At 42.3% G+C, this 26,135-nt stretch overlaps 1 protein-coding gene across 2 annotated transcripts; it reads left to right on the top strand.

The window, feature by feature from the left end:
- Window positions 1-2,996: 2,996 nt before the first annotated feature.
- On the top strand, window positions 2,997-25,488 carry gtpbp1 (GTP binding protein 1). 2 transcript variants are annotated; one of them, NM_001078704.1, is given in 13 exon segments: window positions 3,059-3,228; window positions 8,321-8,432; window positions 9,527-9,707; window positions 12,971-13,319; window positions 17,939-18,062; window positions 19,415-19,529; window positions 19,640-19,784; window positions 19,900-20,082; window positions 20,211-20,346; window positions 20,942-21,120; window positions 21,714-21,896; window positions 23,913-23,954; window positions 24,660-25,488. In NM_001078704.1, coding segments are annotated over 13 exon segments (2,001 nt in total). In that variant the 5' UTR covers window positions 3,059-3,069; the 3' UTR covers window positions 24,753-25,488.
- The last annotated feature ends 647 nt before the right edge of the window (window positions 25,489-26,135 follow it).

Raw genomic sequence — 26,135 nt, 5'->3', positions numbered from 1 at the left:
CTCTAACACTGACATCAAGCATGATTTTTAAAATACATTCAAGGTGGCAACCTAGATGTGATGTCAGGACAGCCATCTCAGGTGTCAGTCTTTGATACCAAATTGGGAAAACCGGCAGGCAGTTTTGACCCAGGGAGCCTCGTTTTCAGTTTCAAAAGACAGGTGGCAACCCTAGTAGGCGCCGGTGGGTTTGGGTTGACCTGCACATCACTACTGCTTAGGGACAGGGTCTGTATCCTCTATATTATATTCGCTAATAGGGCAAACCCTTCCCATCCCTTTGCTTACTACTATTCTATATTGCCAGTATCTGTCAGTTGGATAAGATCTGTTTGTATCTGGTAAGAGGGTGTGATACATTCCTGCAGAGGTCAGAACTTGATTGTGCTATTGTGGCTTGCTTATTGCACGTCTCCTGTGGCTGATGAAATGTGTCTGTAATATAACTGTGAGAAACATTCATATAAACATTAATGAACCACACACACTTCAGTCATGTTTTGTTTCATACAGACAGCAACAAAAGGTCCTCTGCACTCACCCATTATCAATATATATATATATATATATATATATATATATATATATATATATATATATAATATATGGGACGTTCTGTGCATTTTGCTACCAAGATATGCCTTCCCCTTTAAGCACAAACAGGGATTGTTTGTCCATATATAGTAATATACTTCAAGCTGGCCAACTGCGTCAAAGTCTTCCCTGGTCTGACCAGTCCTACACTCACTTTCATCTGATTCATTAAGAATTCTACTGCTTCATTATACATTTAACAAAGGAACTGAGTTGTACCTGTAACTTACTTGCTTTCAAGGTTAAAACACCCAAATGATTGCCCTGTAGTCGGTGTCGGACAGGTGTCAGTGGGCCCTCACGCTCACCCAGCCATTTGCTTTGTGTGCCTATACCATGGTCATTCGTCATTTCAATATGAGAACAAAAGGATAGGTAATAATATGTACAGAGAAGTGATTAAGAGAATAAAGAAGGTGAGTTAAGAGTGAAGGAAAAATTGTTTGAAGTGTGGGCCCCTGCCATCCCTGTCTGACACTGCCTGTAGTGATGTGTGGGACGAACAAACCCAAGGTCCAACTTCCGCACTCCATTGTCGGGTTGCAGGTGGGTTTTGATTGAGCTCTTATTTCTGCACTCCCCACCCATGACCTTGCTGTACCAGTAAGTGCCATAGACTTGTTCCTGCTTGACCCACCCCTTTTGTGACATCATAGCAGGGACGGGGCAGGTCTATAAATTCAGAGGTGCGACCAGAATGGGTTGACTTTCTGTTGACCCACACATCACTATTGTCCTTATATTAATTCCACTGGGATCACCTGACTGTTGCAGGAAAGGGAGCTACAACATAGCTACAACTATAGCAAAAAAAAGGGAAAGTTGTGCTCACCATTAAAAGAAGTATATTGAAGCAGTAGAATTTTGAATGAATCAGATAACAGTGAGTGTAGGACTGGCCACCAGGGATGTCTTTGATGCAGCAGAAATTCTAAACTTTTGTTTTTGATCTGTCTACACAACTGAGGAGCCAGCTAATCAAGGCTTTCCCTGTAGGGCAGTGGTACGAGGAAATTAGTCGCCCCGCAACAAATCTTCGTATGTTGTGGGCGACTAATCTCCCTGCAATGCCGTCCCACTGGATAGAATGTAAATCGCCGGTGGGATGGCATACATGTCGCGATGTCCCACAGTCGCCAGAAGTTTCCTCTCAAGACAACTTTGGGTGACTGTGGGACATTGCAGCGTTGCGTATGCCACCCCATGGGCGATTTACATTGTGGGGAGATTAGTCGCCCGCGACAATTAAGATTTGCCCATGTACCACTGCCCTTAACTGACCTAATTCTAGTAATTTAACTAATGATGAATGAGTCACTGAGGAGGAAATTGAAAAGAGACTTGAACATGTAAAGATAAACAAAGATCCAGAATTGGATGGTATTGATCCCAGCAATGTCGGACTGGGATGCCAGGGGCCCACCAGAAAACCTTAGACCGTGGGCCCTCTCTTCAAACTATTTTTCATCCACTTTTCACTCAACCTCTGTATTTTCCTAGTTTTTTTTTATCTTTACTTACCATACCAAAATCTATTTTTCTTTATATTTAGTCAATTTGTTCCCATAGAGAAATAGAAATGGCGATGAATTATGCCAAATGGTTAGAAGCAGGAGGGCCCACTGACAACTGGGCCCCCGGGAGTTTTCCTGGTATCCCTGTTGCCCAGTCCGACACTGCATCACAGGGTATTAAATGAGCTTAGCTCAGTGCTCTTTGCTTAATTTTTCAGGATGTCATATTGATAATGGGTGAGTGCAGAGGAACTCTTGTTGCTGATTTTGTGGTCAGAGCCTGACTGCACCCCCACTTTAGGTTACAGAGTTATTGCTGAGCACAACTTTCCCTGTTTTGCTGTTTTATTCCATTTTAGTGTTTGTTGAATGACTTTATTCTCTCTCCATGTTTTGGGGCCCCAGACGCCCTACAGCGTTCTACCATAACGCCATCTTAGGCAGGTGTAGTTTAAGGTTTCCATAGTACCTTCGTGTTTATATATTTGATCAACAAAAGGCTACACGAACATATCTGGTCACGTTAACACTCGTAACTAATAATCTGCCACTCAGACCACATACTGGTAACTTAGAGACCCTAGTAACCCGTTAGTGGTTTTAATGGCAAGTTATGGAAATGCAGTCTGCGAACGTAAATAAACAACATGACTCTCTACCACGAAGCTTAGATTTTTCCACTTCACGCCAATTCCAACAATGTTTAATTTGAAGTTCCGTTCCACTCTAATAAAACCGCGTGAAGCGGTATTTACGCTGTACAACGAGGGGCGTGGCCTTCTTAATGTGCAAGAAAAAGCAGCCAATTGGCTAGTTTTACAAAGTGGGCGTGCACTTCTGGACCCCCATACTGTAGTTTGTTGTAATCAATAGCCTGTAGAAACATAGACACTGCGAGAAGGGCGTGGTTGCTAGGCAGATCATGTTAATGAACTGCGGGAAGGTAGGCAGCAGATGCAAGATGGCTTCCCCAGCGTCATCTCTGCCGGAGCGGAATCAGAGCGACTCTCCCGTCCCGGCTTCTATGTTCTCCCCAGAGCCCGACGGAGAGGATTCAGATTGTAGTCTGGATGGAGAGCCTCTGAGGAACGGAGAAGCCGATATTGATCTGACTAGCAAAGTAAGCGACATTTGATAGTGAGGGGGAGGGGGTCGCTAGACTGACAGCTAAGGCAGTATGAGTTAACGTGTCACTATGGAAGGCGGAGATGTGCGGCCCATCACTCTGACATATACCGGCACAGGTACAGGAATAGGCCCTCCGGTGCACCCCTACAACTAACAGCACCCCGCCTGTAGCAATACTTATTGGGGATTCTGGGAGTTGTAGTTCATTATCAAATGCACTTGTCTAGTTCATCTATTAGTTTGTTTATAACTTTCGAGCTGTTGCTGGACTACATCTCCCAGAATCCTCTACTATCCTAGTATCCTGTTGTGATCCGTCTTGATAACAGCTGGATTAGGAAAGTTGAAATATAGTACAGCTTGCGATCCAGCCTTACTATTTCTGTTATTTGTATTTGTAGATACTGAGCCACATTTACTAACTTCCAAATTGGCTGGCCAGTTTAGTTGCCAGTAGCAACCCATCAACAATTTCATTTCAGTCTTTCTACCAGCACTTTCCTGATGCAGTTTAGTAATTATATTAGTAAATTAGCTCCCAAGTTAGGGTATGGGAATTGGGGTTTTGGGGGAATTTGGTTTTGGCAGTGTTTATTTCAGACTTGAGTTATAGATATGGCGACCCTAGTTATACCAGGGAAGTGGCAACTCTATTCACAATATGCTGAAAGCTACTAATGGTCGTGGCTGTCTTAGGCTGGGTTCATTATTGACTTGTCCCCTGACATGACCCTGCCAGATGGTAGGTGACAAGGCCCAAGGAGGACGAAAGGAACTAAATTGTTATCATCATCAGCCTGTTATGTCTATTTTTGACTCTTGTTTGTTTGTGTTTCCTCCGTATAATAATTTTATCAAAACATTTCATGGTGAGTTTTACACCATTATGATCAGCTATAGTCCAGCAATGTCCCATGTTGCTCTTGTAAGCGGCAGGTTACAGCTCACAACCCAATACTTATGCGCCTTCTGTGAGTGCAGGGCAGGTTGCGGTGTGTCAGTGGAATGTGTGTCTATCAGTTGCATGTGTCTGTATGTGATGCACTACAATGTAACACATTCCTGCAGCGTTCACACTTTCTGTCCAGTGGATAAGCCCTGGAGCTGATGAAATCTGTCTGTAATAATATGCTCAGTACTAGTAAGGGGTTCTTCCCTCTGTTCTGGGCATACCACATGTTAGCACACAGGAAACAATATTGACTAGTGTACATATGGACTATTATACCTAAATAATCTTGACTTGATAGAAATAAGCTGCTGTGTTGCCATAGGAGCAAGTTAAATTAGGGCAATAGGGCACATGTTTACACAGCAAAGAACAGATACACTTTGTAAAATACAATGGCTTTAGTATTTAACCAGGAAGATAGGATGGATTTCTGGCTAAAGGTGGCCATACACGGGCCGATTGTAGCTGCCGATATCTGTCCCTTGGACCGATTCGGCAGTTTATCGGCCGTGTAGGGGCAGGAACGAGGGGTATGTCCGACAGGATAGGGTAGGTTAAAAGATTTAGTCAGATCAGGGACCGCATTGAACAAATTGAAACGATTGAACTAGCCTGCGTTTTCCCAATGTCGCCCACCCGTAGGTGGGGATATTGGGAGAAGATCCGCTCGCTTGGCGACCTCGCCAAGCGAGCAGATCTTAACGTATCTTACATGTATGGCCACCTTAAGTAGTTTATTTGTAGATGTTGGTTGGACAGAAATTACAAAAATGTCTTTATCGAGTAAGGTTAATGCCAGACAGGGCTGATTCTCTGGCTGCGGATTAAAGCAGGTTGAGAATCGTCCCCTCTGGTGGCATCAGACTTCCCTGTGCCTGCACCTGGAGCCCTTGCGTCAGCCCGGGTGCAGGTACATGGAGCAGATTTGGGCAGAAAAAGGTGTTAGTACAGGTATGGGACCTGTTATCCAGAATGCTCAGGACCTGGGGTTTTCCGGATAAAGGATCTTTCCCTAATTTGGATCTCCATAACGTAAATCTGCTAAAAATCAATTAATTATATCTTAGTTGGGATCAAGTACAAGGTACTGTTTTATCATTACAACGAAAAAGGAAATCATTTTTTAAAATTAGAATTAACGGGTTACCAGATAAGGGATCCCATACCTGTATGTATTTCAGTGACTGCTCCCAGACCAACTCTGGCTTCGGGTGCAGGCACAGAGAAAGGCTGATATCTGCCTAGGGCCTGATTTTTGGCTTATGTTTATCTGCAAGCTGAGAATCAGCCCCATTTGACATTAGCCTTTCTGATACTACTTAGTACATCAGTTCACTGACCTGTATATAGATCTGTTCCATATGCACCTATAACAATGCAGTGTTTCCAGCAACTAAAACTGCCCCCCCCCCCCCAACCCTTTGTTATTTCTTACTTTGGATGAATAGAACATGCGTAGGCTGAAGGGATTCTGATATTTGCACAATGATAGTAAATATAATTATAAAATAATAGTTCCCTGGCATTTTGCCTGCAGGTTGTGTATAACAGAGCACAAGCAGGTTCTTTCTAACAGCGTTGGGTGCGGGTCACTACCAGGTTCAGGTTAACTTAAAAGAAAAGGTCGATGGTTTGGTTTGGGTGTTGGTTATACTCTCGCCAGGGCTGTGCAACTAGAGGCCCATGGTTCAGAGTTGGCCCTCCAAAGGATTTTTATGGTGCCAGTCTGTTCCAGGGTCAAAGCTTTGTAGCTGAATAATACCAGGAGGGCAGCTGGATGCCAGTCCTTTTTCTAGAGACCCCAGTAGTGACATTATATCGGACAATAAAAAATAAAGGGTAGCTTGTTTGCCCTAAACATTAATCTTTTTCTCTGTGTCCAAAATAAATGGGTGAAATACCTTTTGTGCACCAGGGTGTGTGCTTCTCCCTTTCCACTTTGTATACTGATTGTGATACCACACCAGGTGTTCAGGGGGTTTAGCAGTAGGGATGCATACAATCCTTCATGAAAGATTTGACAAAAAGGATTTGGTTCAGCCAGGAGCGTGGGTTTTGCCGAATCCGAACAAAATCCTGGATTTGGTGCATCTCTATTTAGCAAGCGGTTGTGCGGGGTTACCACTTCAACACTATTATATCGGTCAGTCCCAATTATTGTAATTTATTTTGTGTATGTTCCTTCAGATAACAAGCAACTTTAACCATGGGCATCCGGCAGAGTGATTGGCAGAATTGCTGCTAATGAGGGCAATGAGCACAGCAGCACATTCTTAAATCATACATTTAAATATGCTCTTCACTTTTCGCTTGGGAAAATAAATTTAGGGTCTTAATAATTTATAACAGAGCATTTTCAGGCCAAAAAGTTCTCACACCTGCACTTTCACACCATTCAAGTGAATTGGAACAGTGAGAGGCATCAGGGTAGTTTTTTCAGCCAGCTGATCTTCAAAAGCACCACGTGTGACGTTGGCCATACAGGCTGAGATTACCAGTGTGAAAAAGTCCTGTCTAATAATGACCTGACGAACCCTTTGTTCTGGAGCAGGCTTGCCTAGGTTTTTGCTGACAAACAAAGGTCATATGTCACCGCATAGGATTGTTAGGAGCTCTTCCTCAGACAATTCATTTAATTCTAAGGCGAATGTCACATGTGGCCTTTTCTCCTCCATTTCACTCCAATACACACCCTGTTGAGTAAGCAGAGACGCCACATCTGCCTGTAAGTACTCACACAGGGCAGATTTCGAGCCAAAAATGCACATTTGGGCCCTATGTGAGCATCAACAGACCGATAGCCCAGTTAGCATGTGTATTGCCTTCTGCTCTCCAGCTGAGAATTTGCCACATGTAACATTAGCCTAAAGATTTCCATATACAGGATAACATTAACTAGCTGGCTGGGACACTCCAGACAAAGTTGACAGCTTTTCAGACTGTTGACTGGGCCAGAACACCAGCTTTTCTAACCTATATTATGCAGTTTTGTAAATGCTGTCGGACAATGTCTGTTATTGATGTGGTCCTTTTCATTGGGGGTGGGGTCCAAATAATATCAGCCTGACTTGGCCCACCACTTGCATTGCCAAATTGGGCGTAGCATCTCGCTAATCAAGTGGAACTTTCTGTGTATGGCTGGCTTAAGGCATTCTGTAAGGCCACAAATTATATTTCTATACTTTTATTGGGGATTTTATTTTGTGATGTGACCATCTATCTGAACGAGAACCTCTCTATAAAAATTCCTTGCAGATGATTGAGCTATGGAAAGTAAAATGCTTACTGAGTTGGCAGCCTCTTGTCCAATGTATGGGGCCAAATTAATGGTTTCCCAAGTATCTAATCTAGGCTCTGGCATCTAGCCTCGGCTGACGGGTCTGCAGGGAACTCATATCTGGTTCTTCAGCCCCAGGCCAACAATCTGATCAACTTGATTTGGCCCCCAACATGAAAAGAGTGGAAGAGCATTGCTCTGCTGTAAAGGTGGTCACAGACAGCACCAGAACTATTCATATTTCCCCAAACTATTTTATTAAACATTGCACTTTATTTTAGGCATAAATAAAAAGTTTATATTTTGATGGCAGAATCTGTTTAATGTGATCCCACCCACAAATGGATAAACTGCAAACTGTATATTAAATGTCAGCTGGGGCTTTTTTTTTTTTTTTTTTTTAAAGAATATCCAAGAACTGCTGGGGTCAGTGGGTAATTTAGTGGCTTTGCATGTCTTTTTGTTTTACCCGTGCTGCTGGTGTGTGTTGTGGCAGGAGTGGTGCAGTTTTCTAGAAACAGTCTCATTGTTCTGGTTTCCAAAGCATTGCTTTGTTTGGTGGTACATTATACAGTCAGAAAGGGAGAGACAGACTGGGAAGTAGCTAAAGGGTTTTATTCAAGCTGTTATTGAGAAGTATCCGTCATCTGGGGGATTGCATTTGTAGCAGCGGTGCCTACAGCTCCCAGTATCCCTCTGTTACTTTAAGCTTGGAAGGTGGTACTGAATTTGTAGCTCACCAGCTGCTGCACAAGAGCTTTGCTTTCATTATTCTACATTAATAAATGTTGACAATAGTGTTTTTCAGAATATTTTGCTGTAAGTTGATTTTTAAGTCTCCTTCTGTTTCTACAGCTTGTTCTGGTGAGCCCTAGCGCAGAGCAGTATGACAGCCTACTACGTCAATTGCGGGACCGGATGGATGAGGGCCGGGGGGAGACCATCTATGTTATTGGTCAAGGATCTGGTATGGTTAACACACTCAAACCCATATTAACATTAAGAATTTTAATTTATGTAATAAAATAAATGTCTTTTTTTTTTTTTCTTTGTCTTTTTCTCAATGCCTGGGCTAGGTTCTGTGGTATCTGACCATGGGGCTGACTTGTGCAAAATGCAGAATTCAGATGCAAATTGCAATATCCTTTCTGAAAATTTTCTCTAGAATTCCAGTATAATAGCACCTGCTGCAACTTGAATGTGATACAACAATATGGACACCATCCATTTTAGCACTTTGCACTTGCTTGTGTAAGCGAGCCTGTTGTTTCCATTGGACTGTTAAAAATGTTGTGGACTGATTTAAAAAGCCCTGACTGGCCCGCGGGTCAGTCATTTCAAAGTGCTGAAAATGGGACACAGGCTGAATTGAGCTATCTGTCAGCCTAGATTTTCATTTTGCTCAGTGAACATCACTGTATTTGCAGAATACTGAAAAATTAGGAGGGTAACACAGGGTACGTTGTACAATCTGGAAATTGTCCAAACTGTACGAATAAATTTGTGTGTGTCTGCAGCTCAACACGTTTTATGTTACATATCATTTATAGGTCAGGGCATTTAGCTAGCGATATGAGCACTAGGAGAGGATATATCAAGTGTATCTTAATTTAAAAACATAAAAATACATCTTAGTGAGTGTGTTCTTATCTTATGCTTCCTGCTATCACAGTATGGGCTAATTTTCTGCTCATGGTGTTGCCACAACAATTCCAAAGCTTTGTGGGCTACAGTCTTGTTTCAACAACTAATGAAAGCCTGATGGGGAGATGGGAAAGGGGATTACTGCTGACATTTTAGCCAGTGACACATAACGCTGGTTAATTCTTATTGTTTTTGTTCCCGTTTCCAATGTTATTGGAGCTGGAGCTGTCCGCCGATCAGCAAGTAAAAATTGTTGCAGCCAGGGTCTCATTATCAGTACAGCTTGGCAAAAATAGGTATTTTGGTGGGTCCTAGTAAATAAACTCTGTGTGTGTACGTGATGGTGAAGCTTTAAAAGTGTTTTTATCTAGCCCCCTCATATATTAGTAATAAAATAGCTCCTTTTCTTTTTTCCAGATGGTACAGAATATGGACTTAACGAAGCTGACATGGAAGCATCGGTGGCAACTGTTACTAGCATGGCGGAACAGATCATTGCTGACATGATCTTGCTGCGGGAGCATCAGGAAGCTGGAGGCAAAGTACGAGACTACCTGGTGCGCAAGAGCGTAGGAGATAATGACTTCTTGGAAGTAAGGTGAGGAAATAAAGCTTATTGCTTTTCATTTTCATACAGGCTTTCCTTGTGCTGAGCACTTATTGTTACTTACAGTGATATGTCTCTTCTCTATCACATGCTTAGCTATTCTACAAAACTTAAGTGAACACTTGCACTATTTAGATATCCCTGCTTTCTTTGGTGCCTTTAAGTTTGTCTTGTGTAAAGTGTATTGCTTTTAAGCCAGACATTAAGGCTTCTCCATCAGAGGTAAGAAATGATAATCTTGAGCCCATAGAACACTGAGAAGTAATGACCCTTGAGTCTTTGGAGGCTTATCTGGAATCCCTGGCACAGATCATTACTAGAAGAAAACTGATACAGTGACTGGGCTACAGGTCCACGTTGGGAATCTGCTTGGCACTTAGGAGTAGTACACAAATTGCACATTTGAGGCCCTCTATGACTTACTGAGTATTACGTTTATGGGCAGGCCCAGTATAAATTGTTACTGACCTGCATGTAGAACATAAACATTTGATTTAAATGGAGCTGCTAGAAGATGATTTGATTCCTGAAAAAAACCTCCTTTTCTAATCACATAAAAAGCTCTATTTTTTCCATAAGGTAGTACCACACTGGGCTGTTTCTGTGTATAAGCAAGGCCATGAGACAGCCCCCTGCTCAAATCCAGGACACTGCATCGACCTGTGCAAAAATGCATACTCGCGTGTTTTGGTGCCAAGATCTGCCTTGTGTGTCTCTAGCCAGGTCTCCACAGTGTCTCTAGCCAGGTCTCCACAGTGTCTCTAGCCAGGTTTCCACAGTGTCTCTAGCCAGGTTTCCACAGTGTCTCTAGCCAGGTTTCCACAGTGTCTCTAGCCAGGTCTCCACAGTGTCTCTAGCCAGGTCTCCACAGTGTCTCTAGCCAGGTCTCCACAGTGTCTCTAGCCAGGTCTCCACAGTGTCTCTAGCCAGGTCTCCACAGTGTCTCTAGCCAGGTCTCCACAGTGTCTCTAGCCAGGTCTCCACAGTGTCTCTAGCCAGGTCTCCACAGTGTCTCTAGCCAGGTCTCCACAGTGTCTCTAGCCAGGTCTCCACAGTGTCTCTAGCCAGGTCTCCACAGTGTCTCTAGCCAGGTCTCCACAGTGTCTCTAGCCAGGTCTCCACAGTGTCTCTAGCCAGGTCTCCACAGTGTCTCTAGCCAGGTCTCCACAGTGTCTCTAGCCAGGTCCCCACAGTGTCTCTAGCCAGGTCCCCACAGTGTCTCTAGCCAGGTCCCCACAGTGTCTCTAGCCAGGTCCCCACAGTGTCTCTGGGTGCAGATAAGAGAGCAGATTCAACCGGAGGAGCCCTTTCTTGGCCTGCGCTTATGCACAGGCCAAAAAAGATCCCAGTGTGGCTGTACCCTTAGAACACTTTAGGAAGCAGTCACTGACAGTTATCCAGGTTTGATCACAGTAATTTTGACAGGGAATATAATGTTGATTATTAGCAGCCTTGTTTAGCAAGTGTTTAGTGGTAATTATAACAGTTTAAATATTGACTCTGATTGTCTTTTATTGTAAATGCAAATTAAAACTTATATGTAGTTCATATTTACATTCTATTCAAAACTTTGCTACCGTTTTTCATGAAATCTAGAGTGAAAATATTTGATTGGAATGAACACTGGCAATTCAAGCCTATTGATTGTATGAGTAACTGTGTATTAGCTCTTCCAGGTTATTATATTATAATTATAATAATTATTTGTATTTATTTAAGCTACCGTATATACTCGAGTATAAGCCGAGTTTTTCAGCACCCAAAATGTGCTGAAAAATTAACCCTCGGCTTATACTCGAGTCCCTACAGCTTGCACCCTCTGTTACCTGATTCCCTGACCCCCAGGCACAGTTTAATGCTCCACGCGACTACAGCAACAACTATCAGCGGGACGAATGCCAACAAAACTTTAAGTGCGGTGCTGGACAGGGAGATCCTCGGGTCGCTCCACGAGGTGTGATGTAATGCGGGGGCAGCGCAAGGAGTTAGGAAGTTGCGGCGAGCAGAAGAGAGCTTTACAGGAGGATATGATGGCTACCGTACTGCTTTCCCCAACACTTCAAACATCGTTCTGCTCACCACAACTTCCTAACTCCTTGCGCTGCCCCCGGCATGACGTCACACCTCGTGGAGCGACCCGAGGATCTCCCTGTCCAGCACCGCGCTTGATGTTTTGTTGGTATCCGTCCCGCTGATAGTTGTTGCTGTAGTCATGTGCAGCATTAAACTGTGCCTGGGGGTAAACGCTGTTTGAAGTGTTGGGGAAAGCAGTACGGTAGCCATCATATCCTCCTCTAAAGCCGTTTGACTGGCCTCTGTAGCCATTCATCATGCCCCGGTTACCTCGCTGACCTCCTTGGGCCATCCCTCGGTTGTTGTAGAAAGGCTGGCTGTTCCGTGGGAACCCAGTGTTTTGCTGTGCGGGCTGCTGGTGCCCCGAGGACGCTTGATGGATCTGGTCTGATGTTGCCATGGTAAGTGTTTACAACTGTTTATAGCTGCTCTGGTTGAAGTTCTGTTTGTTCCACTTGATGAGGTTGGCCAGGGAAGGTCTGGTTGTAACTGGCCGGGTACTGGTTCTGTTCCAGTGTTTCTGGCTCATTCTCAGGAGGGACAGGTGCATTCATATTGAAAACAGTCTGCATTGATTGGAATGGAGCAGCATTAACGTTGATACCACTGTGCAGAGGTTTGTTGGAAAACCTGAGGTTGGGAAGCAGCAGGAATAGACAACGAGGTCTGCGTTGGGTCTGTGTTTAAGGACAGCGATGCCTGAATGTCTTTCTATGTGTCTAATGGGGAGGGGGGAGAGGGAAGGGAATTTCCATTAGCCCCCCGGCAACCTTGTACATTTTGTGGGAATCTGGGAGGGGTGGTTCAATAGCAACACGGGTATTAGTGAGTGATTCCTTCTCCAGGTGATCATGCTGTTAAGCCTGTGGGAGGCAGTAGGGGAGAGCCTGGCATCTCGCATACTCATTCCCTGTACATATTTGTTCAGTAAGATTGATAGATCCTAATTTTATTGGAATTTATTTTTATTATTGAAACTTAGCCGTAGCTGCTGCATTTTCCACTCTAGGCTTATACTCGAGTCATTAGGTTTTTCCAGTTTTCTTAGGTAAAATTAGGTACCTCGGCTTATATTCGGATCGGCTTATACTCGAGTATATACGGTATATTTAAAAAAAAAAAAAAAAAAAATGTAAACAGGTTTATAAATTCCTTAACCTACCCATCCGTGTCTCCTGCAGAGTGGCAGTTGTTGGAAATGTGGATGCTGGAAAGAGTACGCTTCTGGGAGTTCTGACTCATGGGGAACTGGACAATGGGCGTGGTTTTGCAAGGCAAAAGCTTTTCCGCCACAAGCATGAGATTGAGTCTGGCCGCACCAGCAGTGTTGGTAATGACATCCTAGGGTTTGACAGCCACGGACAGGTGGTTAATAAGCCTGACAGCCATGGAGGAAGCCTGGAGTGGACAAAGATCTGTGAGAAGTCCTCCAAAATAATAACATTCATTGACCTGGCTGGACATGAGAAGTACTTGAAGACAACTGTGTTTGGGATGACAGGACATCTCCCTGATTTCTGCATGCTTATGGTGAGGCTAAGAGTCGGCCAGGGTCTTTATGTAAAAGTTGTTTATCATAAGCCAGAATCATATAATCAAAAGGGTTATGTAACCTGCCTTGATGCTCTGGTCACAATATATCTCTATTTAATTCATAAAATATTTGGGTTATTAGCAGGAAACAAACATTTTATTCATATAAGTAACATGCAGATGTCCCTGTTGTCAAATCTGTAGCTAGGATATATCAAAGGCCAAGGCTGTGCAGGTAAGTAGCTGAATATTCCCGGAATGATGTAGCTTGGGATAGTGAGGAACAGTATATTGGAGTTGTTTGAGAGCCCATGGTTGGGCAGAAGGTGCAAGTCCTGGGACATGGTTGCCTAGTGCACAGAGTTTAGCTAGGAAAACACCCCTGTTATGTGTGCATCCTCCTACTCCTCTAAAGAACAGCGCAGGATTGGAGCTCAGCAACTGCAATGCTCATTAAGTATCTTTGCTAATGCTATGGTGGTTGCCCCAACACTGTACAGTTGACTGCAGTTTGGTGACTGACCCTGGGGGAGGTTTTGGCCTAAATGCCTAAACATCTACATATTTAGTCTTTGTGAATATTGAATAGCAATATTGAAATGGCAGCACTGATAATTTTGTAAACACTTTTTATGAAACAACATTCAATATTCTATTATGTAAGATAACAGAACTGATCATCCATGGCTCTGAGGTGTAGCAGACCACCTGTCAGGTGCCTTTATATCGGATGAAGTTACCATATTATTGGTGGCAGAGCAAATCAACCTCCTAGTTTTACTGCACCAAAATGATTGCCAGAGACTCTGCCACGTTAGCTGTGGCACAATAATTTCTTGGGCTCAAACATTAGATGGTTCTCTTTTGGGGGTAAAAAGGAAAAGGTCATCGGCCAGACACTAGGGGCAAGAGTACTGTCCACTAATTGATGTTACCTTCTCTTTTTTTGTTTCTTTTCCTCCAACTCTGCTGCATAGATGAGTAGTGTTATTTAAATAAAAATATACATACAAACATTATCATCACTTAAGGCCAATACATCCACCTTCTTGCAGAGCAGACTTCTGGAAAGAAATTTCCTTCCTGCTCCAGATAGGAGTCATGTCTCTGTCCTCAGGGTGGAAGAGAGGCAGTGGATTTATTCAATTCTGTTTTGTGGTCTGAAGGAGGACAGATGTGTTTGCCCTATCCTAGACATCAAGTGGCTTAAGGGCGAAGACACACGCAGCAATTAGTAGCTGTGACTTTTTAAAAAGTTGCTTCGACTAATCCACTCAGCATAAACCGTGTGTGATTAGCTGCAGCAACTTGTATAGTAACCTATGGCGGAAGTTCCTGTGATTAGTCACCATGACCAACTTTTTTTAAAAGTGTTTATGCCCTAATATCTGCGTTCAGTGCTTCATGTATTGGATGGAATCATGCCACTCTGTCATGGAACTCAAGGAGTTTTCTTTTCTGTAGGTATTACGCACTCCTACCTGTAAATCTCCATGCACAGGGTGCATCAGCTCTATATTCTCTTTGCCTTGGCAGAACTGCATTTTCCAGCAAAATCTGCAGTCCACATCCCAGGCCTCCAGGGTCAACTCTAAGCTTTCCCAGCTTACTATCTTAGTCAAGAGACCTAGATGCACGTGGGTGCCCTCATGGCTCCACAGCCATTCCACTCCATCTCCTTCTTTCCTTGTTAACTTTATCTAGGATCCTCAAGAGAGTCAAGCAGGAGAGGGTCATGGTGCTGTTTATTTCCTCCACATAGGCCCAGAAAAACCTTGTTTGCAGATCTTGGAGACCTCTCCTGTCTCTGCCAGATCAACCGTACCCACTCGAAGTGTCAGCAACTTTATTTGATGGCCTGATTATTGAGATACTTAGAGGTATAATTATAGTCATTTCCACTGTGATTGCAGCCAGAAAGCTGTTGTCTTCTACAATCTACTACAGAGCTTGGCATGCCTGTATTTCTTGGCATTTAGTCAACATTTCCTTGAGCTTATGCATGGTGTATTCCATGCACGGCCCCTTAGGTAATTATTCACTGTAGTGATATTTAAACATAAGTTCATATGATTCAAACTTGCAGGTACACACAGTACAGCCAAGTTGGGCGCTTTCTAGCAAATAACTTAATGCCAACAATGAATTAGGGTTTTTTCACTGGTGAATTTTAGCCGTTTATAGCAGCAAGCACATAATTTGATGTCAATTACCTGACACCACTAGATAGGAGTAAGCAGTCTTAAAGCACATTTTCGGTCACAAACAGCCTGTAGAGCTGTCAGGCAAGTCTGGAATGGGCAGCAGCAGGTTTTGGGCACAGCAGTTCATGGAGAAACCTTCTCGTGGGCAATGTGCAGTAGCACCAGTACTTGCAGGCTATTCACACGCAAGTCAGTGGGGTGTAGTTTCAGGTGTTTTTGTCCTACGTGGCACAAGCAGCAGATACATGAAAACAGTGGTGGCTGCCTCATAAACCGTAAACCCATTCATACTTTGTTCAGAGATGTGTTGCTCTGCACGCATTTTAGAGAGGCTCTGCAGTGGAATGTGACTTCTAATATCCACATATTTTAGTGTGTACAGTATTATTACATGTTGCAATGCTGACATTGCTATCCTACATTTATATGGATATATATATTTAACAGGTTATTCTTAGCTCCTGTCTGTTACTGTAAATTACATTTAATTGTATGTATATTAATGGGTGAACTGGCCCTAAGTATGGCCTGAATACTGTGAATCCACACCCAAATCACTTGTATAGGTTTACAAAGTGTTTTTGGAAATGGCATCCATTAAAGGGGTTGTTCACCTCTGAGTCAACTTTACCTTAGTAAACAGGAAATGGTTTAAAGGAGTGACTAATATATGAATAGTGGAGGGGCTGAATAGAAAGATAAGTAATAAAAAATAACAATACCAGTGTAACTTCACAGAGCAATAGTTTTGTGTCTGCCAGGGTCAGTGACCCCCATTTGAAAGCTGGAAAGAGGCAGAAGAAGAAGGCAAATAATTCAAAAACTAATAAAAGATAAAAAATGAAGACCAACTAAAAAGTTGCTTAGATTTGGCTATACTGTAACACAGGGGTCGGGAACCTTTTTGGCTGAGAGAGCCATAAACACCACATATTTTAAAATGTAATTCCATGAGAGCCATACAATATGTTTGGCACAGATACTGTGGGGCAAAGTAGGGTGTGTCCCAAGGATGCCGAATGCGGAGAAGGGCGTGGCCTGTGCTCGGCGGATAGAAGACGTGTTCTAAGGCTTAGAACACGTCTTCTATCCGCCAAGCGCAGGCCACGCCAGTCGTTATTTTTTTTATTAAAGATTTGGCAGAGAGCCAGATGCAGCCATCAAAAGAGCCACATCTGGCTCCTGAGCCATAGGTTCCCTACCCCTGCTGTAACATAATAAAAGTTAGCTTAAAGTTGATCACTCCTTTAAGGTTCATATTTACAGAGGAGTGAAAAAGACCAAGAAGAATTGCAATAGAATAAATAGGAAAAACAATGGTGCTTGTAACTTATATTGCTTTTGACATTGCCTGTGTGAGAAGTTATGAACCGTGGCGCTCATCTATCCGCTATGAGCAAATATGCACCTGAGCACGCACGGCAACCAGTCACAATTTGTCTTTTATAAATACACCTGCAGCTGGCTCTATAACTCTCTAGTTCTATAATCCTACACTTGTAAGTGGTTAAAAATGTATGAAGCCATAGGACTCTCTTACATCCACAGATGCAGTAAGCAAAGTGCAATTTTTAGCCCCGTCACCATTTTTTTCCCCCCACAATGCATCATTTTCCCCCAGAATGCAAGTGTCATTTCAACCGCAAGTGGGTGTCACACCTTACACAGTTGTGCTGTGTCTGACAGTTTGGTTAGATTTGCAAAGTGGATGCAACTGCCCATTCACTTTGTTGCACATAAGGCACAGGTGCACCAAATATTTTAGAAATCTGCCTTGTGTCTTTTTTGGTGTTTGGCTTGCGAGTGATGTTTGCGCCCAATTCTTTTGGTGCATGTGTGCTGCGCCTATTGACACAGGGCCAAGGCGAACCCTGGAGCTACTGCCCAGTCAGGAGGTGCTGGTATCTCCAGGGTTCCCCTTTGTCAATGGGCGACCGATTCGTTATGGAAGGCAGGAAGGACAGAGTTGCAGAGCCCGGATGGGAAGAACCGATTTTGATACAATGCCTTTAATAAAAGTGGTTTTACACAAAAGTTGCTCACTGCGTCAATACACCAGTAATGTTCTGTACATATATACACCTAGTCTAAATTTTACAAAATGAATGTGAATGTACTAAAGAAGGACTAAATACCTGTTAGTCTTGTTTTCAGCTTAAAAGACTATAAACTGATAGGCTTGTGCAATCTTTTAATAATGGATACCGATGTTTGTGTGACATTATTACTTAAAATAAACTTCTATTCAGGGATTTCTTTTCCTTTAAAAAGATCTTTGAACCTCTTTGCAGTTTCGATCTAAATCATTTTACCCTTTTTTATAATAATTTTGCCCTTTATCATTCATGCTTAGCAAATACTATATAGAAACCACTTTTCTTCTCTGCCTAATATCTTTTCCCTAACCCACAGGTTGGCAGTAATGCTGGTATAGTTGGCATGACCAAAGAACACCTTGGCCTGGCACTGGCACTTAATGTCCCAGTCTTTGTAGTGGTGACCAAGATAGATATGTGTCCAGCAAACATATTACAAGGTGAGCATCAGCTTGCTTAGAATCCAAGTTCTTCTTGGAGATATATTTGTACATGTGGAACATTTGCTATCAGTCATATACAGTGAGTCCTCAGTTTTACATACCCTGATTTTATGTTTTCCCTCATTGTATACTGTATCTTTGTGGTCTCACCAATATATAATGCATACTGCCTTTCCCTGATTTTACATTTTCCCAGACTTAACACTATTTTATTCTGATCCTCTGAAGAATGTAAAAGTGGGGGTTCTACTGTAGGTGGTGCAATGCAGCCCTTGGTGCATTTTCCTTGCTATATGCTCAGCGTACAATTAATAGAAACTAGTGCAAGGTGAAGCACCCATCACATACTAATGACAAAAGCCTGGAAGGTGGGTGAAATGTCAATGCATAGATATACAAGTAGCAACAGACTCATTCTCCCACAATTTCTTATTCTATCTAGTTTAGCTGTGTGTAAAATCATATCACTGCAGAAATACTAGTATTTGAGTGTGAATGCTTAATAGTGTTCTTTCTTAATTCCCTTACAATTTCTTTTTCTGTCCTGTGCATATTTTAAAGTCCCTTAATAGTGCCCTACCTATGCTGGAAGGTTATTTTACATATCTATCCGCTTTTCTACAAGGAGTGACTTCCTACACACAGAGCTACTTAGTAGTAACTACTTGTCACGGCTACTAAATGCCAGAAGAAGGCCTGCCATAGACAATACTGAGAATTGCCTCTGCTAAAACACACGTAGAGACAATTATCAGTAAATGATCAGCATTGTCTATTTTTGAAGCCGTGGCAAGTAGCTGCTACTAGTAGCTCTGTGGGTCATCGCCCAAAGCAGACAATTCATTCACATGAGAATTAACCATTTTGTGCTGCTGTATTGCACCAGAGCAATATGGCAGAGCGGTGCCCAGGGTGGGATGTAAGTAACTAGAATCATAAGGAGTGCTTCTACCTTATATTTTTCTTTAATCCCTCTGTAGATTTTGAACAATTTGATAAGAAGAGCAAATCCAGTTAACCTCAAGTAACCAGTAGCAACCAGTTAGGTTTTTACTGTAATTGTTGCTGCATAGGACCACTAAATGCTTATTGGTTGCTATAGGTTACCAGATCTCAGGAAATTTTGCCTCCAGGAATATGCAGTACCATGTAAAATTGTATTAAATCTAAATAATATTGGAGATTATTATAGAATAAATTTGACAAGACAAAAACAATCAATACTCCAATTATTTTTACCCACACCTTTTAGTATTTTAACTATTCTTTTTCCCAAAGGTGGACACTGTTTCCGGTTAATCACTCTTTTGATGAATGTACCCCCATAATCTTTTCTTCTTCTGCGATAGAAACACTAAAGTTGCTGCAGAGGCTGCTGAAGTCTCCTGGCTGTAGGAAGATCCCAGTGTTGGTGCAGAACAAGGATGATGTGATTGTAACTGCTTCAAATTTTAGCTCAGAAAGGTTGGTATCTCCCTTGCTATTGCAGTTTTCATCAATACTTTTCATTTATGCTGCAAGAGTATCTGACCTTTTGTCCCTGTTTGACCTATGCTTCCATTTGCTTTCCACAGGATGTGTCCAATTTTCCAGATCTCGAATGTTACCGGGGAGAACATGGAGCTCTTGAAAATGTTTCTGAACCTGTTGTCTCCTCGCAGTAGCTCTCGGGAGGAGGAGCCTGCAGAATTTCAGATCGATGATACGTACTCTGTACCTGTAAGATTTGAAATCACTTTTGCTTTCTAGCCAACGCTGCTTGATCTGTAGTCGTGTGTCTGGAGACAAATACCTTTTACTCAAGTTGGAATTCAATATTTCATTGTATTTTCAGGGTGTTGGCACTGTTGTGTCAGGCACAACTTTGAGAGGGCTGATTAAATTAAATGACCTGTTGCTACTGGGGCCAGATCCATTAGGCAACTTTACTTCCATTGCAGTAAAGTCAATCCACCGCAAGCGCATGCCAGTTAAAGAGGTGCGAGGTGGCCAGACTGCATCTTTTGCCCTTAAAAAGGTACGGCATTGTGACCTCTTCTGATTTTTATGGATTTCATATGTAAAGCTTGCTTATGAAAATAGAACACAATAGAGAAACTAATACATGGGAATATCCAATCTTTTTAAATACTGTTTTCTTTCCAGATTAAACGCTCCTCTATCAGAAAAGGTATGGTGATGGTTTCCCCTCGCCTTAATCCACAAGCATCATGGGAGTTTGAAGCAGAGATCTTGGTGCTTCACCACCCAACCACTATCAGCCCGCGCTATCAAGCAATGGGTAATTAGTGTTCACCTCATTGTGGGTGGAACTTATAGGACAGATCGCTATGAAAAAGGCTATGCCTGCACAATTTTACTTGGGGGAAGCCTTGGGGCCTGGGGTTTGATATACTATACTATCTTAATTAACATTCAAGTACAAGGTGCTGTCTTCTAGCAGAAAAAACATTTAACTAGGACACTTTGAGAAATAAGCATAATATAAATCTATAATGAATACAGATACCTCTATTGCCTTGTCCAGTTTGTTTGTGATCTGGTTAAGGACGAGATGCACAATTTCCAGTGGTCCAATCAGGCTGGTGATATTTAAGGAGAGCTCCAACATGCTCCTGCCCAAGCACACAAGTGGTCCAAGTAATATTTAGGGAAATATAGAGAAAATGACAAAAAGCAGAAATTTAGGCTGTAAATGTTTTAAGTGTGACACTACACATTTCAGGTCCACAGCCCTCTCTCAAAGATTTTGTTCCCCTAAACTTTAAACTGATTTTTAAGAGTAATTTTTTAGTTCTGTCCAAAGTGGGTTTAATTCTATTGTTACATAACAATTTATTCATACCTTATCTGTCATGTATACTGCTCTTTTCTAGTACACTGTGGCAGCATCCGGCAGACTGCAACTATCCTGAGCATGAGCCGTGACTGTCTACGGACCGGTGACAAGGCCACAGTGCACTTCCGCTTTATCAAAACCCCCGAGTATCTGCACATTGACCAGAGGCTTGTATTTAGGGAGGGCCGTACCAAAGCAGTTGGAACAATAACCAAGGTAGGGGCAGTATAAGAGAAGTAAACCCTTGTATGTGTCTGTTGGAATTTGATGTTACTTAGGAGAAAGTACTGTAAATAAGTAAATTCCACTTATGCTGATGACACGCAATCACCCCATCCACCTATTTTACCCATACCCACTTGTAAGGGAACCAACTTTTACAATAATGTGCATAATTTCAGAACTTTTTAGTAACATACAGGCACAGTGTCCTCAGAAATTATTATTACGGTGGCCATGTGTATCTTCACACTGCTGTAGAAGGAGGATATCCCTGCACACTAGGAGAAGTGCTTTGGAAAAGCGCATAGTACTTATTGTAAGCAACAGGCAAACTTGTTTCCCTGGTGTTCAGACCGATATCTTTTTGTGCAGTAGCATGCCACCACGAAAATAAGTCTGCCAAAATGGACTGTGCCACCTCCTCCCAACTTTAGGGAAAACTGCTTTCATGTCTTTATAGTGCTACTACGTTTACAAGTACAAATGCAAATGTGTTGAGTAGTATATAGTAGAGTTACCAAAATATGGGCTAAACGCAAATCTCTCTCTCTTTTTTTTTTTTTTTTTTTTTTTTTTTTTTTAATTAGTTGTTACAAAGTACAAACAATTTGCCCATGAACTCCAAGCCACAACAAGTAAAGATGCAGTCCACAAAAAAGAGTCCACACGGGAAGAAGGATGAACAGATCCCTGGTGCAGCAGTCCCAGAGGAGGCTTCTCCTTCAGCTGCTGTTGGGGTAACTGCGGGAGCTGGCTCTCTGCAAGCACAGGTGAAGAGAAAAATTAATAGGTCTAAACTGCACTGTTTGCCCTGTTATCTATGTATGTATATAAGATATGGCAGCACTCGCCTTAAATGGCAATATAGTTAATATACTGGTGCACAGCCTTAGAAAGAGAACTCCGTTTCTACTCCTCCATATATATTGGTAAAACAAGAAAAGGAGGCGTTTAAAATTTTTACAAAAATGCAAAAAAGTGTATTCAGTTCATAGTAATAAAAAACATCTTACAAACAGCCTACATTCTGTGATATATCCAGCAACGTTTTGGGCAAGCAATGTGCCCTTTATCAAGCTCAAGCAGACAAGCTTGCCCTATATCTTTTTTTATGAATTTATACTCTGTGTTTAATTGTTTGCACATAAAGTTACATACATAAGGGAGGTATATCAGATTGTGTATAATCGTTGCTAAGATACCACCAGTTGTGTCACTTCCTGTGTTAAGTTATTTAATTGGAGAGACATACCTGCACTACGATTGTCTGCTTGAGCTTGATAATGGGCACATTGCTATCCCGAAACGTTGCTGGATATATCACGGAATGCAGGCTGTTTGTAAGATGTTTTTTATTACTATGAACTGAATACACTTTTTTGCATTTTTGTAAAAAGTGTGCCGCCTTTTCTTGTTAAATATATGTGTGTGTGTATATGTATATATATATATATATTTTGTAATCAATTTTTTTTTTAAAATTATGAGAGTGCTGATCCATTGCGATTAACTGGAATACTATTGTCAGAAAAATGCATTTCTTGCCTTGGGATATTAGGAAAGTCAAACAAGATGAGCTGGTTAAAACGCAAACAATGTTTTTATAGCCTAGGGCAGTGCTGTCCAACTGGCGGCCCGCGACCCCCCTCTGTGTGGCCCCCCCACCTGTCTGGCTGCTTTGATGGCTTACCTTTGAGTAAGCTTTAAATGGTACCAGTACTGAGAATAACTGGCCCCCTGCATGGTTCTCACCTCAGATTCAGGCTGTAATCCCTCTGTATTGTTTAAAAATGTAATCCCCTGTGTTTTTCACACCTTTTAGTACCTGCATTGTTCACCCCCTGCAGTGTTCACACCTCAGGCTCAGACTGTAATCACCCCCATTGTTCACTTATTCACACCTCAGAATAATGTAGGCAGAGTATGGCACACACAGGCAGCATAGGGCAGGTAGAGTATGGCACACACAGGCAGCATAGGTCAGTATAGCACACACAGTCAGGGTAGAGCAGGCAGAGTATGGCACACACAGGCAGGGTAGGGCAGGCAGAGTATGGCACACAGAGGCAGCATAGGGAAGGCAGAGTATGGCACACACAGGCAGGGTAGGACAGGCAGAGTATGGCACACACAGACAGCATAGGGCAAGCAGAGTATGGCACACACAGACAGCATAGGACAGGCAGAGTGCTGCCTGTGTGTGCCATACTCTGCTTGCCCTATGCTGCTTGTGGGAGGTGAACCAGGCAGGGATTTGTTGTGGGAGTTTGTTAGCAGTTGGAAATAGCCATTAAATGGTCCCTATGGTGTGTATTTATGTACTGGGGGTTGCTCTGCTATCCACAGGGGAGGAGGAGGCGGCGGCATATGGAATATCTTAATATGACATAATTCTTTCACATATGAATGATGGTTGATATCCCCACAGTAAGGACCAAGCATTTGGGATTTTGCTGTGCTACCACCATTGTGATAAAATGGGTGTGGTTTGAAGTGGGTGTGGTTTCAAAAAGGGGAGTGGTCAAAACTGGCTTCCATTAGCGGCCCTCCAAAACAGGTCAACTTTACATGTCTCACATATGATGTATATCACATAGCATGAATTCACATGACTGTATAAACTAGCTATGTACTACATTGAACCAAGAACTATTGCTGTATATGAGTCCTTCTTTCTTTTATGTATATGAATTTTAGTACTATAGTTTACGCTATGCCTAATTTTGCATTCTACTTTCTGGCTGTACATTTCTAAAACTTCCATATATTCTTTTGCTACTTCTCAGACTGCTTCTGCTGAGGACTTCCAGTGCAGGGCAGAAAATAAGGTACAGTCATGCCTGTGGGCTAGTTAGATATGTTGGCAGAAACAACTATTTGCAACTCCAGGAATCTATAGACTGTAAGGAAAATGTGCAAGTCTCCCTTAGAAATCCAAAGACCAGCAATGCTTAGGCAGCTCTGTTAGCAATGGAGAGGTGAGGTAATAGTGCGTATAATAGATGTGTACTTCCATTTTAAAAATGAATATTAGCAAAACATTACTCAAAATTGGTAGTGATGTAACTGATGTTGGCAGCACTGCTAGGAGTAACCACAATAGGGGACCAGATTACATTAAAGGTCAAGCCGTGCAGCACATTATGCCAGAAGCTATATATAGAGCTTCTGTACCAGCCCAAAGATCCAGCAGCCTTATGACCATGAAAGTCTCAGACTGCTGCCTTGCCATTATTTACTTGGCTGAGATCAGAAAAACTTGATGTTCTAATGGACAACCTTGCAGTCTGTCATGTCACAGGGCTCCTCTAATTCCAGCCCGGCCCAGCTTTCTTATGCATAACATATGTTGTGTCTGTGTATATAGGGCACAAGCATGTTTATTCTTCTCCACCTAATGGAACTGGTTATGCCTTGCTGGACTGTCTGGCTTTCTTGTACTATTATGAGCTCATTCTACTTAGGCCTATATGAAATGTTTGTATTGAACATGTAATGTGTTTTCTAATACTCCTACTTTGTCTCTCTGACAGCCTAAGACCGGAGGTGGTGGAAGACGCCGTGGAGGCCAGAGACATAAAGTAAAATCTCAGGGGGCATGTACGGCGCCCACGGGGGGATGCTGAACTTCACTTAACCCTCCATCCCTTATGAGGAGCTGTAAAAGCTTCACTACAACATAGTGGAGAGAAGCAACACACTCCCATGTTCTTCAAACCATCAGTCCTTTTTGTACCTGCTGCTTTTATTCATCCATGTCTCACAGTTGTTGTGACCATCAGCCAGTTACTTAGTGTTTTCATCTTATCTGGTTTTTAATGGTCTTAAGGATGTTAAATGCCACAAAGTTTCCCCACACCATTGTATCACTCTGCCCTGGAAGTGGAAAGTGAATGTGGAGAGTGATCTCATTCGCCTGTAAGGTAACAGAACTGCACTCCATCCAGCAGGTGGTCAAGCCTTTTACTTTTCTTTTTAAAAAAAAATTATGGAAGATCAACCTTTTTGGTTCTGGCAAAGTTCTGTTAAAACTCAATTGGCAGTAAATCATTTTTAATTTTTATTTTTTTTGGGGGGGGGGGGTACACTTGCCTACCTACCTGGTACCAACCACCCCCATAAAAAGTTTAATTTTACTTCTTAAAAATGTTTTTTCTTAAAATTAATTTAAAATCTTCAAAAGAAGTTGAGATACCCTGTTTTATGTTTTTTTTAATCTGCGGTATTCTTAGGTTCCCTATCTGTGTGTGCGTTGTATGTAACAGCACAAGGATAAGGTTCCTGTTAGGATGCTGACAAAAAATTGAGATGACATTTCAAAGAGAGGATCATCGGTTTTATTAAAGAAACAGAAAAAACGTATATGGACTTTGTATTTGGAATTCATTTATTTAGTATTGCTGTAGGTTTTTAGTTCGGAAGTTCTATGTTTATATACGCGTTGCACTAGTCACAGAGGTGAAACTGCTTGCCTTTTCATGCACCTTCTTTATCGATGATGCCAGTGCAATACCATTTGTATCAAGATGACTTGTGCAGACCTTTTGCTTGCTGGCTTGCAAATCTCTGTTCAAATGGTACAGAAGGTTCTGTCTCTGATCTGAATGCCTGCATCCCATGACACCACAAGGTAAAGGTGTAAAGGCAAGTCAATATAAAGGGAAAATTAGCTGTATTTAAGACATGGGGTTTATTTTTATTATCTATGTTTGTTTGCGCAGCAAGTTAATGAAGGCACAATTACTGTACAGGACATATTTGCATACACACGGGTGGGAGTTGCTTCCCTTTTAGGTCGCCCGCAATAAATCTCTGCTACTGTAGGAAACAAATCTCTCCTAATTGCTCTTCCACCAGCAACAAAGGGAAAGGGAACTTTTCCTGACTTCTGAAAGCCAAAGCGATGAGAAGGTCTTTCCACCAGCAATTTTCTTTGCTGGTTAAATGTTTTTTTGGGGATATTCGTCACCTGAGGTAACAGAGATCTATCATGGCCGACTTATCTTACC

Source organism: Xenopus tropicalis, chromosome 4 (assembly GCF_000004195.4).
Source record: "Xenopus tropicalis strain Nigerian chromosome 4, UCB_Xtro_10.0, whole genome shotgun sequence".
NCBI classification, from domain to species: Eukaryota; Metazoa; Chordata; class Amphibia; order Anura; family Pipidae; genus Xenopus; species Xenopus tropicalis.
The sequence above is the reverse complement of the archived record's forward strand: the minus strand, read 5'-3'. Positions and strand labels throughout refer to the sequence as shown.

Bases quoted from the DNA above. Each gene is read 5' to 3' on its own strand.
- gtpbp1 (XM_012961207.3), top strand. From the start codon at position 3,031: ATGTTAATGAACTGCGGGAAGGTAGGCAGCAGATGCAAGATGGCTTCC. The intron at 18,063-19,414 runs GTGAGCATCAGC...CTTCTGCGATAG, and splicing joins TCCAGCAAACATATTACAAG to AAACACTAAAGTTGCTGCAG. The intron at 19,530-19,639 runs GTTGGTATCTCC...TGCTTTCCACAG, and splicing joins TCAAATTTTAGCTCAGAAAG to GATGTGTCCAATTTTCCAGA.